At 31.8% G+C, this 16834-nt stretch overlaps 1 protein-coding gene and 1 pseudogene across 1 annotated transcript in view; both read left to right on the top strand.

The window, feature by feature from the left end:
• Positions 1-14083, top strand: part of LOC145295950 (E3 ubiquitin-protein ligase RNF19B-like) — a 197538-nt gene extending 183455 nt beyond the window's left edge. The window contains exons 7-10 of the mRNA XM_080141840.1: positions 5457-5609; positions 7257-7485; positions 9332-9493; positions 13060-14083. Of these exons, the coding sequence (XP_079997966.1) occupies positions 5457-5609; positions 7257-7485; positions 9332-9493; positions 13060-13744 (1229 nt within the window). The 3' untranslated portion in view covers positions 13745-14083. The remainder of the gene's footprint in view (positions 1-5456; positions 5610-7256; positions 7486-9331; positions 9494-13059) is intronic.
• LOC145296416 (U2 spliceosomal RNA) lies at positions 11038-11175 on the top strand (annotated as a pseudogene).
• Positions 14084-16834: the final 2751 nt, after the last annotated feature.

Genomic DNA, 16834 nt, shown 5'->3' with positions numbered 1-16834 from the left:
AGTAATGCCTAAGAGAAATATATCATGAAAAAACAATCACTGATCATCACTTGGTTTTGGTAACATTTACTCTGAGACAATTATTTTTTATAACATCCCTCTAAGTTTAGTAACCTAACAAATGGACCATCCATTGTTTCACAAACACTAAATCATTAGCATAAAGCATCTCTTCTGGATAATGTGTACAAAACTCTAAACAACATTAAGACACAAAACAACTAGGTATTCCTACTTGTTGGTTGGGAGTTATTTCACTTTTATTTTTTTTTATATTAACATGGCTAAGTATTTTACAAATGAATCTAGATGTATTGTGATTATAATGGATTTCATTTAATAAATTTTTAAAAATGTAATTCATAAAAATTTGTTTAATTTTATGTTATTGCACTTTTCATTTCAATAAATTTGATTAATAGTATTAAAAAAAAAAAAAAAGTCACATAGAAGCAAGAAATACATAGACTCAAGAAATTCTCATGATTTTATTAATATATGAATAACCTTTTTATTTAAAAGTTAATAAAACTTGCAAAGATTGACTAAAACGGTTGCGAATGTTGGAAGATTTTATTGGAAATCATTTCTGTTCAAAAGGTTGAGGATATGCAATTCATGAAGAGAAATGATGAGAATTATACAATGGATGAGCAATGTGACTCTTAAAGACAGACTTAGTTAAGAGGGATATGTGTGCAGAAGAGTAGACTTTGAGGGTATGACCACATTGGAAGAATGGATGAGAGGTTAGATGTAGAACAATTAAGGTAGCAGGTCCAGTTTAGAGGAAGGTGAAGGAAAACTGAGGCGGGAGGAGGGGTATAAGATGAACTTTGAGCAGGGGGGGGGTAAATAAAGATCTAGTCAGGTTAGTTTAGAGGCTAATTTCTAAATGGCGACACATATGAAGCAGATGCTAAACCAATGATCAATGTAACCTGCATTAAACTCTGATTTTGCAATGTCAAAGAAGGTAATACAAAAAGTTGTTACTATCAAATGAACCATGTGTTGGCCAGTAAGATATGCTGAATTATATTTTTAATCTTATGCCAGTCTCATATTTACAACAAATACAAAGTTAAACTGACAATAACCTTGTAATCCTTTACCCTTTTCTTGAAGCTTTACCAGCAAGTGTTTTTATGCTCATTACAAGATGCCTATAATATTAATTGGTTATTAGTTGTCAGTGGTTGTTTTCTGGCATTGCTTTTAAATAAACCGTTTCGCTTCTATCAAAACCATTAATCATTAATATTTCCTTTTCATCAGTTGTAAAATGGTTGCTAATGGCAATCTGTTTAGTGCGTTTTATTTACAAGGTTGGAGAGGAGAGGTGTTTGATGTTAATGAAATATTGTGTGCAGATGCCCATTAAGTCCCTTGGTGATCGTAATTTGCTAATAAAAGCTGAAGTGTGTGTGTGCGCGCATATATATATATTATGTGCACACACACATCCCAGGACAGGTAAAATTATTTTCCCTGGGTAGTTTTGCATCACTTTTATGTCTTTTTAATATAAATAAAATGAAGATTATAATATTAAACGTTATTCCAATTTTGATCAAAATCAATTACATGATTTTGATTCTAGAAAATCTCAAATTTAATGGTTTTTAAACAAAATTCACTGAATTTCAATTTCTTTATTGATGTCTAATGAATATGGATCAAATACAATGCAAATCTGAAATATTTGAATTTTCAAATGTAAGGTTGTACCAATATTATGTCCTAAAAAAACCATTAAAATCCTCCTCAAAACACTAAAAATTAAAATATTAATTGATGTCAATACATAGTTAAAATTTCACAAAATTTGGAGGTATTTGAATTTTCACAAAAGGCTTCCACCTCTTTTACCCGCTTCACATAAAACTGTTAAGCTAAATATAATCCAGATTTGGACCCCTTATGTGTTCCAAAATTTCATAATGATCAGTTTAGTTGAGGAATGAATCCTATATATACACCTGTTCACATAAGCATATCTAACTTTACACACGCGCACACACACACACACAAAGTAGTATAAGCAATAAATATAGCATTAGTTTTTAATTTTTATGCTTTTTTTCTTTCTTAGAGATGGAGTGGCACCCTCTGAATGGTACAGTTTTCAGTGTCCACGGTACTCGGCCTGTTGCCTAGGATACATATTTCATAATTCATAGTCTATATATAAGTTGAGGGTTTTTTTTAAATTCTGATATTGATATTAAAAGCCTAATTTTTCTATTAAAAAAATGTCAGACTCCTATAAAAATAAGAGATAAAATGTAATAATCAGATATATTCTGACTCTACATTAACCAGATTACTTAGATAAATACTTTTACAGTTTTAACAAGAGTTAGAATAATATCATGGGGTCTTCATTCACGCTAAACATTCACAGAATGCACGGCACCAATATATTAAATATGGAAGATGCTGCTGTGGAATTTCTACAGACCTTGCTAGTTTATATTAATATAATTGTATGAATTGTTATATTTATAGAAAGGTGCTCAATATTATAGAGCTTATGTAGATCCAAGTTTTTATACCCATGGTTGTGGTGTGAAACTGCTAGTCACTATGCATTCTTAATCAAATGCCTAAAAATTTGCAAATATGTATTGCCTTTCCCTACCAGGCATAGCTTGGGAATTAAGATAATGTTATTTCAATACCAGAAAAATTGAATTTCACAAAGTAATTTATTAAAATGGCTAACTTGTTTACTAAGAAACAAAAATGCATTTTAGTGGATTTAATTTTATATATATATATATATATATATATATATATATATATATATATAAATTTTTCTCTATAGGATTTTTTAAAAGTTTGGTTTATTTCCATAAATGTAAAAATTGTGTTTGGTTTAACTTGAAAATAATGAACAATAAAATAATAGAAATAATTCTTGAGTAGATTCGAAATGGAATGACTGATGATCAAGAAGTTAAATTATTTGTTAGTGCAAATGCACTCATACAGCAAACTTGATTACTGTGTATGTATTATATTCCTAGGTTATGTTAAAAAAGCAACTCTGAATATTGGTAAAAACAGAATATTATGAAATATTAGGTTGGTGCAAAAATAGTCGTTTTTGATGTTCAGCTTGTGTAAAAAAAAACATTATTTTTGCATCAACCTAATATTTTATGAATCTTGATAATGGGGGAAAAAAATGATTTATGAATGCAAGACCATATTATTTTGGTTAGGAGGTTGATTATTGATTAACAAAATAAACCAAAGTTAGGCACATTTTACTGAAATAATTGTATTCAGTTGACAGTTAAATATTCAAATTGTAGAGATTAAAATAACATTGCAATGCAAAATGTAAAATATTGACATTTAATATAGGTTCCTTTTATAAGGGAATGTTTTTCTCTTTTTAATAAAGAAACCTTGTTAGGTTACTGTATAATATATGTGTACGTAAGTTTGTGAGTTGACAATATAAAAAAATTCCAAAGTGTACTTTTGTTTCAATTCTGTTGATTTAACCACTTTTTGATTTCTGATCTTTATTAACTTGGCTTCATTTTACCGATATTCCCTTTCTCCTCAGATATCATGCTATTTCTAAGCATTTGCTATGGAGACTTGGATAGGAACTTTCCACTTTAATTCATTGTTGATTTACTTTGTGTTTTTCTTTTTCTTTACACTCAACAAATGTTTCACATCAAAAACAAGCCTGAACGTGTGCTTAATGCTGACAAAGTAGTTTTTGCTTTGTGTTCTTTTTTTGAGTTTTCAATTATTAAGTAGTGCACTTTTAATGGGAGATAACGGACGGGGAAAAGGACTTTTTAATTTAAACTTTGTCTATTTTTATTATCAAACAAGGAAAGTCTAATTATTTGAATTGTCATAATTTCCATTGAGGGAATTGATTTTAAGGAGTCTTCAAATTACGAGATATCCTCAGCAGAAACAACCTTCTTAGTGACAAACAATATGGTTTCCCCTCTGCAAGATCTACCGCAGATGTGCTGATGATTATATCTCACAGGATTAGTGAATCTCTTGACAAAGGCTTCCTCTCTAGGGCAATTGCTCTTGACATATCAAAGGCCTTCGACAAGGTATGGCATAAGGGTCTACTTCACAAGATTTCCAGCTACGGTATAACTGGAAATGTTTTCTCAATTATTAAATCATTTCTCTCCGATAGGCTCATAAAAGTAGTGATCGATGGACAAAAATCAGAGGCCTGCAGTATTAATGCTGGAGTCCCTCGGGGTCAATCCTGGGCCCAACTCTCTTCCTGATCTACATCAATGACCTCCCTAAACACATACTTAAATCATTCGTTGACATCTATGCTGATGACATGACCATCTACCGCAACACATCAAAGGCTGTAAATGACAAAGTTCTCTGTGATTCTCTCTCCTCTGATCTCGAGCGCGTTGTTCAGTGGGGGAAGACGTGGCTGGTTACCTTTAATGCATCCAAAACCAAACTCCTATCCTTACATCATCAACGCTCTGATCCCCATCTGGCATCAATTGTGATGGATGGCTCTCGTCTGGGAGAGGCCCTGTGTTTTGACAAGCTTCTGGGTTTGACCTTTACTCCTGATCTGAAATGGAACACGTACATCAAGTCTGTTGCCAAGGTCGCTGGAAAGATGGTGGGATCCTTCTATCGCTCCAGGAGATATCTCACTACTGATGCAATTCTCTATATAAAAGCCAAGTACGTCCAAGAATGGAATACTGCTGCCATATCTGGGCAGGAGCTGCTAAAAACAGCCTATCCTGCCTTGACAGAGTACAAAATAGACTTCGTGGCTTAGTAGGGGATGCCCTTTTCTCTACCCTGCAACCTCTCTCCCACAGAAGAGACGTTGCGAGCCTATCCTTGTTTTATCGTTATTTCCATGGCAGGTGCTCGTCTGAACTCCAATCTCTGGTCCCCCCTCGCCAATCTTTCACGAAAAACACCCGTCTAGCTGAATCCACTGTGAAAAATTTCTCCCACTCTTTATCTGTGCCTAAATCAAAACATGGATTCCATGAACAAAGCTTCTTTCTTAGAACTGCACGCCTGTGGAACTCTGTTCCGTCTGCCTGCTTCCCACCTGACTACAACTTGAATGTCTTCAAGTCCAACGTTAACAAATTCCTAATAAACCTCCCCCTTTAGTAAACACTTCATCAAATCTCCACACTAACATAATGTACTTGCAATAACTCTTATCCCTGAGTGGCTTCCGGGCCTTGATAAGTGGTGACCACTGTGTAAAAAAAATTTAAAAAAAAAAAAAAAAACATAACTCACAACTTATATAAATTTCAAACAAACAGATACAAGTACTACAACTTATATAAATTTCACCAGTTTATTTATTTTTTTCTATTTTTTTTTTTTGTTTTTTTAAATGATTGAGGGATTTTATTAAATTACTTGTTTATTTTTTCTTTATTCTTTAGGTATTGGAGTGCCCATTTTGTTGGCTTACGTTTATGGAGTTGTCCCCATTTCCTTGTGTCGTAGTGGTGGCTGTGGTGTGACCACAACCAACACAGGAGTTCGTTTTGAATTTGATGAAAATGAAACTGTCGGATCTTCTGGCCCTTACACAAGTGAGCATTTCATTTTCTGTTTTAAATATTTCAACTTAAAAAGTTTAATAAAACCAAGTATTTATATTTTTTCATTTGCATTGTAATTTCCTGAAGTGGACAAAATGTATTTAGACATCTTTTATTTTATTCAACCATCTGTTTTCATTATAAATTAAAAGAAAAAATTTTAAACAAAAATTAAATTGTATATACTGTTGACCCAAATTTTTAATTTGAAAAATATTTGTTTTGCATCATGGAACTCCATCACTTATTTGAATAGGTCTTCAAAACGAAAAATTAAAAGCTTCAGTATTTCATAAATAAAATAGAAAATACAACTTTAAGTTTAAGACGATAACTAAAATACATTCTAAGCTGTGCCATAAATGTCCAAGAGGACGTTTCAATCATGAGTTGCATATGAATAAATGAATTCATCAATTATATTGGCAAATTTATCCTGTTTGATGATTGGCTGGTCTTGCCAGAAAACATTAAATTGGAAATATCAACAAAATTTTCTTGGACTGACCACTTGAAATTCTTATTCAATATTCCTTGGGTCTCTTAAAGTTTCCAACAGCTGTTTCACTTTCTCAAATCTCACCAGTAATGATGCATCGAGAGATTTAGATTTCACTTAGAAATTTCTGTCATAATCAAACTTTATCCACAAAACCTGACAAAGGCCTTTTATTATTTTTTACCTGATGTAACATAGAAGATACCAATCGGGTGTAAATGCTCAAATATAAATATCTAAATTTCATTACGTGTTTATCAATGATTACTGTTAGTATAGTCTAACATTTTTGTGTAAATAGTATTTTTAGCCTAAATCGTCAGCATTCAAATAATGTTTTTCTTTCATCTTTTGAAGCTTGACTTGAATAAGTGGTTGAGTTTAACTATTTCAGAGGTTTATTTGTTTAGTACTTTCATTGATCGTAAGATACTTTTTAGCTATATCTTTGTAACCTCTCTGAATAGAATATGCAAATTAAATCGGATCAACCCAATTGTTTAAAATATTTTGTTTTTGTATTTTTAACTAATAGCGCTACCCGGCGTCACCCGGGGCAAAAGTAATCTATTTCTATTAAAACTTCTCTCTCTCTCTCTCTCTCTCTCTCTCTCTCTCTCTCTCTCTCTCTCTCTCTCTCTCTCTCTACCTCTCTCTCTCTACCTCTCTCTCTCTCTCTACCTCTCTCTCTCTACCTCTCTACCTCTCTCTCTCTCTCTCTCTCTCTCTCTCTCTCTACCTCTCTCTTTCCCTTCCTGTTTTCCCTCTCCCTCTTTCCAACCCCTATTGCTCCTTCATCCAGCATAGATTCCTCATGTAATGAGTCAGCATTTTTTTTCCAAATTAGTACATAACACTGAACCCACTTACCAACCCTCCTGATGAAACCTGACTCAGTTGACCCCCAGAAAATATCTTTTCTAAATTTTAAATATTATTCATTCAGGTCAATGATGATCAAGAAAATAATTAACTTTCTATTTGTTTTGTAGTTTTTATACTTTTAATTGGACACCCAGACAACTGCAATATATTTATTGAATGTTAATATTTCCTCCAAACTAAACTTGTCACTTAGTTATTTAGTGTTGTAACCAATGTCTTGTTTATTAATGACTGACTGTAATTTCCTTTTGCAGCTGATAATGCAGCTGCAGAAACTGTGAACCATGTGGCCAATCCAAGCATTGCTCCTAGCATTGGCGAAGCTTCTGTTGCAATGACCAACAGCCTTAGTGCTAGTGGCAGTCATATTGACCGAATGGGAATTCTGAGAGATGAGAGCGACCGTGATTCTGCAAGTCATAGAGCAACAACAGAGTCCAGTTTAAATGGAAGCCTTATGGAAGCAGGTGGCTATCACAATAAGTAAGACACAAGTTCATTCTTTATACAAAATAAAAATGTTGAACTATTATATTTTATTTTTGATTCATCAATTTATATTTTGACACGTAAAGTTTTTTCTATTTCATATCAGCCCTTTTAAGATTATTTAAATAAGCAATCTAATTTTTGATAATAGTTTTTATGTTTCAAGTTAATATTTTCAAATGTTTACAATATTGACTTGAACTAGTTGTTCATGATATGAATGAAATTTGTATAACATCAGATGCAGTTTCATATAACTAGAGCAGATTCCATTCAACCCATAGGTGGGACCCTGGCAGATAATATCACTCTGATTAGACCTGGGAGTAATGTTATCAAGTGTGACTCCTCACTCTCTAAATAGATGCCGCATTACTGGAGGTAATTTAATGTAACACACATTAAACACATCAAAAATAACAATTTTATGTTTTACAATTGAATTTAAAAAATTACAACTTTTTTTCTTCAATTTTAGATTTAAAAGAAAAAAAAACATTCCTGCATTATGATCACCTAGTACAAATTGCAACATACAACAAATTTTATGATTTTTGCTTAAACTATAAATGCAAAAAATACTTTCATTCATTTTTAACTCTTGAAAAAAAAAATTTTTTTTAATTTATAAAAAAAAAAATCCAAACTGCTATTTTGAAAATTTAAAATCAATAGAATATTTTTTTAATTTTTGAACGACATTCTTGAAATTTTGTTTTGTTTGGAGAATTATTTAATCTTAGCAGCTGCACTCAGCATTTCCTGGATGTAAAATAAGTTAAGATTTTAATTTCTGAAGATCTCATCTTCTACCACACAAATTAAATTTTTCAAAATACTCTACAATTTTGAAGATGTAATCATAATGGAAGAATATTTGTTTATCATTTTAAGATTGTAAAAAAAAAAGTCAATTTTTTTTCAATCTAATTGTAAAACAGAAGTAATAAAATTTTGTCACTTTAGGTTTTTAAATTTTTAAAAATGAAACATTATATGGAATACCATTCAAAAACACCTTTTAATCCTTTAATAAGTGCAAGAGTTCACTTTCCTCCCTCATACATGTTTTTTTAAATTTTATACAAAGTAAATTGAGTAAAAATAGAACTTCAGTCTGCTAGATTTGGGGAGGAGGGACACTTATTTTGTAGTGTTAAACCCTATTTCCTGCACTCATGTAATGGTCTTAAATAAGCAAATTTTGAAAAGCTTTTTAATCTCTTCATGTAACTATGGTTCAAATTTAATGGAAAGCAGAAGTAAATGTTTTAATAGGTGTTTTCATGCTCTCTGAGACTTTTTAGAAATACCCCCCTCTCTCCTCTTTTTTGCTCTTTCCATTAGGATAGAAGGATAATTCGGTTTCAAGGATCCCAAAAATACACAATCGACTTGTATGCACTGTAAACAAACAGATCATAAACCCGACTTTGTTTTTCATTACAATGTCAACTTTTAATATAGGGAAAGATTTATTTAAGGAAAGGACCCCCCCCCCCCCCGGGCATACTAAAATTGTTTTTTTTTTTATAAGCGAATGAATCTTTGTCCTTATTTGTCAAAACTAAAGATTCTATTTTTTGGGTTGTGTATGCTTTAAGTGTCCTAAATTGTCAGTTCATCTATTTGTTTATGGTGTACACAACTCAATTGAAAGAAATTGGTGTGAACCTGAAGTTATCTCTTTCATTTTACTTATTTTCTGGGATCCTTGAAACTCAATTTATCTCGACACACCATAACAAAACTGTTTAAATATTTTTGTCTGGGAATTTCACGTGATTTTCAAATAATTAATTTTCAATTTATAAAACTTGTATATATTTTTTCCCCTCAGATTAGAGGTCCAAGCCGATGTGTCTGCCAATCCACCACTTCGAAAAAGAGCCAGTCTAAGTAGTGAATCTGCCAACTTCAGCATTGGTGACAAATCTGCTACAGTGTCATATGGTGATGATGCCAGTACCAAAACACTGGCTGGATCAATTGTAGGATACAGGTAAATAAAAACTGAAGCATTTCAGTTTTCTCCTTTTGTTTTTAATATATATATATAATCACCTCAGTGACATGTAATATGGTTTCCGTTCTGCTAGATCTACAGCAGATGTGCTAACAGTTATCTCATAGACTTAGTGAATCTCTCAACTGAGGCTTCCTTTCTAGGGCAATCACTCTTGACATATCAAAGGCCTTTGATAGGGTGTGACATAAATGCCTGCTCCATAAGATCTCCAGCTATGGTATAGCTGGAAATGTCTTATTATTAAATCATTTCTCTCTGATAGGTTCATAAGAGTAGTGGTTGATGGGCAGAAATCAGAAGCTCACAGTATTAATGCTGAAGCCCCTCAGAGGTTCATCCTGGGCCCAACTCTCTTCCTAATCTACATCAATGATCTCCTAAATCACATCTTAAGATCATTCGTAGACATTTATGCTGACGACACTACTATCTATGGCAACACTTCAAAGGTCATAAATGACAAAGTTCTCTGATTCTCTCTCTTCTGATCTTGAACACATGGCTTGTTAATTGTAATTCATCTAAAACTTAGCTTCTATCTTTACATCATCAATGCTCTGACCCTCATCTGGCAGCAATTGAAATGAATGGCTCTCATCTTGGGGAGGCTCCATATTTTGATAAGCTTCTGAATCTGACCTTTACTGTTGATCTGAAATGCAACACGTACATCAAATCTGTTGCCAAGGTCACCGAAAAAGTGGTAGGATCATTCTACTGCTCCAGTAGATGTCTCACTGCCGATGCAGTTTTCTACCTCTATAGGAGACAAGTACGTCCAAGGATGTACTGTTGTCACATCTTGGTAGGAGCTGTTAGAAGCAGCTTATCTTGTCTTGTCAGACTTTGTAGGTTAGTGGGGAATGCTCTTTTCTCTTCCCTGCAACCTTTTCCCACAGAAGAGACATTGCAAGTCTGTTTCTGCTTTATCGTTATTTTTATGGCAAGTGCTTTTCTGAACTCCAATCTACACGAAAAACTTAGACAAAAAACACTCGTCTAGTTGAAATCGCTATAATTAATTTCCTCCAGTCTTTATTTGTGCCTAAACGTAAACATAGATTCCGTGAAACAAAGTTTCTTTTTTAGAACTGCATACCTGTGGAACTCTCTTCTGCTTTCCAGCTGACTACAATATGATCGTTTTAAAATCCAACATGAACAAGTTCTTGATGAGCCATCCTCTTAAGTAATCCAATTTACGAAATTCCTACTAACAATTACTTTGATATTGTACTATTGACTACTGTACACATATTAACCCTTATCTCTGAGTGGCTTCTAGGCTTTGATAAGTGGTGGCTCCTCTGACTTAAAAAAAACAAATATACTCCATTAAAAATCGTTCCTCAAAATAACTAGATTTGACATTAAATAATCTGAAAAAGGTTGATATGCCGTAAAACAGAAACAACCAACCAACCTACTCCCCAGGGAATTGGTCCCCATTTCACCTTTACTCCTCACATTAAAAATTGGCCTTGTGCCTAATTTGCTCGTGGGGGAGCAAATAAATATTCTTTTCTTGGCCTTTTGGCCAAGATCAAAGTGTAGTATTTGTTCTTACTACATGCTGTACTTATGTTTGTAACTTTGTGATATAAAGTGGGGGGGTCACTTTTCTGTATTAATTTAATGTAAAATGATCACCCACTTTACAACCAGTCAGTCTCGAAGCCATTCAAGTCATTCTCCAGATCATTCAAGTTGTTTTTGAAGGATTCCAGTTATTTTTTAAGCATTCAAGTCATTCTTAAGGTCATTCAATTCATCCTTAAGTTCATTAAAGGCATTCTAAGTCATTTACTTTTTATTTATTTAAGTCATTTCAGCCCATTTTTCAGTCATTTTAGTTTTTCTTTAAGAATTTCATGTCAATCCTACATTCACGCATTCATTCATTACACGAGAGCCAGCGACTAATGGCTATCGGCCTTGCTACTTTCAGATTTTGTCCAATTGAATCATTTATTTTCATATCTACATGATTAGATATGAACCTGTTTATACATCCATGTGTAGAAAATGCATCACAATTGCACTCAATTTAGAAGAAATATCATTTACTTAAACCTGTTTAGAGATTAGACATTTAAATTGCATAAGATATTTTAAAGAAGCGTCTTTCGACAACTTTATTTTATCATTTGGACACATGATAGTTTTATTTGTATTACAAAGTTTAGTTAAGTATAAAAATATTTTTCACCAATGAGAAAAATCAGTAATAGCCAATTTAGGAGAGGGGGGGGGTAATTAAGCCTGTTTTCGTTGTTGTCCCATGTTATTTGTTAATTTTATTGTATCATTTCTATTTGTATAAAGAAGACTTTTATATATTAGAAAAATACTTGAACAAAAGGATTAACAAATTTTGTTTATAGTGTTTACTTAATTTAAAAGGGAAATAGTTTTCAATTTTTAATAATGCAATTTTTTTGTGTATTAGTGTTCACTGATACAAAACTATATTTATGATCATAGATATCAGATTTATTCTACAAAACCAAATTTGAAGATTTTATACAAAAACGTTCTCACAATATTATTTATAATTCGTTTTATTTTAATTTATTTCTGCTTAATGTTTTTAAGTACACTTTTAGCATGTATATGCTCAAAAACCATTTTTAAATTCAAAGTTAAAAGAAATAATTCTACAGAACCCCTTGTTCATTTATATACATTTTTTATTAATTCGTTTTTATTCAATTAAAATGAGTTTTGAGGGCAGAAAATTTTTGGGGAAAATGTAAACTATTTTGACAATTTCTATTTAAATCTGTTTAATGTAAGATGAAAGAAATAAAAAAAGGGTTAATATATGCATCAACCCTTCTCTCCATAATTTTTGGTTAATGATTTTTTTCCAAATTTCAGTTTGAATTAGTTTACCTCATCAAAAAAGACAATCTGATTTGGAAATAGCAGACAATTTATAATTTAAAGATGAAAAAAAAATAAAATAAATGTAGCTAATACATTTACAAGATTAGCTAGCTGACCAATGGAGGTAGTATGCTTATTAAATCACCTATGCAGAGAGGAGGAAACTGGCTACTTCTTATCATCTGATGAACTAGGATTTCTAACATTTTATTATTACATTTTTTGATTTCAATAAATATTCTATTTTTTCTTTTATTTTCAATGTGCAAAGCATGTTGTAAGAAAAATATAAAGTCATCTCATAATTTTTATTAAAATAGATATGTGGGGTATTTGACATATTTTGCACCAACAGGAAATACATGCAAAGGTATAATTTGGGCTGACTTTTTATGTATAAAAAAACAAATAGTATTTTGATAGGGGTTTGTTAATAAAAAGAAAAATTTTTCTACTGTATTTTGCATTTAAAATATGTGATAAAGAATTTTTGTCAATCGAAATCTATGAATTTTGTTATTTTTAACATTTTAAAGTTGAGATAAATATAAAATTATTTTTTTAATTATAAATTACATATATTTATAAAAATAAATTTTATAATTAAAAAAAAATAATATTTTCCTTTGTTTTTTCTTCTTTCCTAAAAGGGACAAAGACAGCATTTCCGCCACGTCACCATCTCTGGAAGTTCAAGTGGAAACCATGTCCAATAGATGGCGTAACAACAGTGGGAGTAGCATTTGTGCAGAATTAAAATGTAACCAGGTGGCTTCGCCGACCCAGTGGTCTCCTGTTTCAGGTCGTAGCGGCAGTTTTTCAGGAGATGATGTCAAGAATACTTACACAAAATACCGAAAGAATATAAGAATGAGTATCGAGGAAAAAATTCATGAACATTTGGACAGTCGTATCAATGAATTGGACAACAAAAGTGTTGAAGGCACAGAACTGAAGAAATCTAATCGTTCACAAGAGCATGCCATGAGTTTACCCTTGGTGAACACTCAGTGTAAAGGTTCTTCAATTGAGAGCATCGGTTGTTCTGTGACTGTCGGTGGCAAGAGTCTGCCTGGACTAAGTGAGGTAGAAAGTAGCAGCCCTGTTTGTTCATTGGCTGCATCAAAACCACTCTCCCTCATGAATGCACGTAGCAATTTAAACAGTTGTGCTCTCTCCGACAAATCTGCCCTCTCCATAGGTGATGGTGGGGTGCCGATTAATGTTAACTCTGTAAATGACCAAAGGGAATTTGAAAGCCCTCAGCATTGTTTGCGCCGTCGAAGCTGTGAGCTCGCATTAGAACATGGTCGTCTCTCTCCCAAATTAGAATGAAACTTTTTTTTTTTTTTTTTTAAGTTAAACCAGAAAAAAATTCAGCAGCCTTCACACTTCTCTCCCATCCATTATTGAGAGTCTCAAAAGAAAAAAAAAAACATACTGGCATTTCTATCTCTCATCTTTGTGCATGTTTGTAGGCATGTGTGAATTTCTATAAATAGACAGGCGCTAGTATATGCATACATCTCTGCATACACACATGTGTATATATAATAGAATATATTTCTGAAAATATTATGTATAATGCAGTTTTTGTTGGACACTTTTGCATAGGTAATACCATTATTAAATGAAACTGTTAATTTATTCTACAGTACTGGCAACATAAAAAAATTCATAAAGAGAAAAAGATCTGTACAGATCCTTTAACAAGCATTTTTGGGGGAGGGGTGGCTTACTACACCTATGGTGGAATGAAAATTAAATGTATAAGCTAACTTCAATCTCTTGCTTTATGGTTGAGTTTTGTATGAGTCTTCTTTTTCTTTTAAATTAACCTTTCCATTTAATGATAGTATTACCAATATAAACACAAAAAAGCAGCGTTACCTATACATAAATATGCTGTGTGATTCATGCTATCATTTAGAATACACATATCTCCTGACATAATGGTTATGGGGGGGGGGGCTTTCCCTTCCCACAAAGGATCAATAGGGAGGCTCTTTAAAAGCAAAATCCTAATAAAAAATACCTCTAATTGAGTAGCGGTTTTCTATTTATGAAGCTTCATTTTTTGACAGAATGTATTAATATTTGATTGATTTTATTAGCTTTCATTTAATATTAAATTAAAAAGGAAGTTATGCTTCTTTCCTGTAATTATTTACTTCTTCCTATAAGCCTCAAAACCTAAAAAAAAAACCTTTGTTTTTATCATTACATTCAACTATTCTTAGATATCAACATGAGGGGGAATTCAAACTAGAAATGCAGCTCTATACGATTTCAAAACGCCTTATCACTTATACGCATTATCAACAAGCTCTGTTTTGATAAATTAAACGTTTTTTTAATTAAAAAAAGTGTTACTAGCTTTGTTTTCTGTTAGTTGGAGTCTATTCAATATGGCTGCCTCTACGTCAAACACAATGAAAATTTTGTAGAATATATATCCATTTTGCATATGTTTTGGATAATATTAACTCTAAATTACTATTCTACAAACTTGCTACACTTATATTTTTCTGTAAATTTATTTGTTGCCATAAAGCATTGCATCACAACGGCTATATTTGTTCGAAATGGAATAAGCCATGTTGAATCAACTCCAACTGACATAAACAACAGAGTTAGTTTTAACATTTCTCCCCCCCCCCCCTCTCCAAAAAAAGCAACAACAAAAATTGAAAAGTTTTAGGTGATATAGTGTTTTGACATTGTTAAATGACTTGTTTTTTTGCTATTTTTTTTCTAAGAATTCCATTAAAATTGATATTGTGTAGATGCTATCCAATTATCTATATTTTTAACAGAAGTATGTAGAAAGAAAACTCCTTTTCTGTAATATTCACTTTTCTAGGTTGAATTTTGTAAAGCAGTAACAAAAAGAAAATTGGTATTTTCACCCACAATTTCTTAATCCCCCCTTTCCCTTTTTCTGGTTTAGCTACCCTCACCACCACTATTCAACTCCTTTATACACATACTCACACACAAATTCTCATCTGTGATATATATATTAGACAGCGTTTGAATATATATGTGCGTGTGCTCGTTCGCATCAAGCGGAGGCAAAGGTTTTCCTCTTCCTCTCACCCTTTTGTTTTCTCTCTCTTTCTGTATATCTTTCTATATCTCTCTACTACACTATATTCTCTCCCTCTCTGCATCTTATCTCGTTTTTTTCCTTCATACTCTCCCCTTCCCACAATGTATATAAAGGCTGATACTCACCTATCTCTCTATAGATTAATGAGTATCTTTTGTATAAAATAGATTATATGCAGACCTAAATGCGCAGATGCCAATTTCCTTTCTGCATCTTGGAACTTTATTCTTTAATATTTTGTGAAAGGATAAAAAAAAAACACGGAAATTCATACCCCCACCTCCACCAAGACCATGAGAAATGCTATCTCATTTTCCCATAACATGTTATCTATGAAAAGGTCACTATTCTGTGATTGTCTGAGCCAACGGATTTATTTCTATTGCTGCAAACCAAAAGCAAGAAACATAATGGATATAAAGTTGAATATTTTAACTTTTAATTTTCAAAAAAATTTCAGCTGTAAAATAAATGGAAGTAGTAAATATCTTTAATACAATCAGTTTTTTTTTTTTCTTAAATTTCATGTCTTAAAAAAAGACTGTATTAAATTAAATACTTTATCCTTTTTTTCTTCTGTTTGATTTATAGTATTTTTTGTGTCATAACTTAAGATTTTGTATTATTTTTCTTTTTGTTCAAGTCAAATTTGCTTTTTCAAGATTAAGAAATGATTTAGATTTTTCTTTTGTTAGATAAAAATAACCTTTATTTTTTAGAATTCTACAATTGATTTTTTTTTTACCCCCCCCCCTCCTCTTTATTTTTATTTGATCTTTTTTAAAGTATCATGATTTAATTTTATTTGGCTTTTTTTTTTTTTCCTAATTTAAATAAAGTTATTATTTATATTTCTAAGATGAGGGAATGTCATTTAGATTATTTACTTCTTTCGAAATGTTTTCTTTGATATAGTATCAAGCAATCAGAATTGGAAATATCTATCCAACATACAAGGATACTTATACAAAGCTCCATTTCAGAATACCTGTGGCCAAATGCTCACAATCAAGCATCTTAATCGACTGTAAAAATATATGAATACCTGCAAGAAATACTATTACATACCAAACCATCATGTTAAAAAATGTGCCTATTTCTCAAATGTTAGAATACTTAAAAAATAAAATTTATAAAAAAATCATATTCAGCTTCTATAGGAGAAGCCAAAGATACAATTAAATAATCTTCAGAAACATATCAAATTACTATTTTATAAATACATTGTATGGCACAAACTGACCCTATAATGTTGATGTATCATAAAAAAAAAAAAGTGATTTCCAATTATCTTGGTTGTCATTTTCACAACT

This window comes from Euprymna scolopes, chromosome 16, assembly GCF_053919585.1.
Source record: "Euprymna scolopes isolate OS-2025 chromosome 16, ASM5391958v1, whole genome shotgun sequence".
NCBI lineage: Eukaryota > Metazoa > Mollusca > Cephalopoda > Sepiida > Sepiolidae > Euprymna > Euprymna scolopes.
The sequence above is the reverse complement of the archived record's forward strand: the minus strand, read 5'-3'. Positions and strand labels throughout refer to the sequence as shown.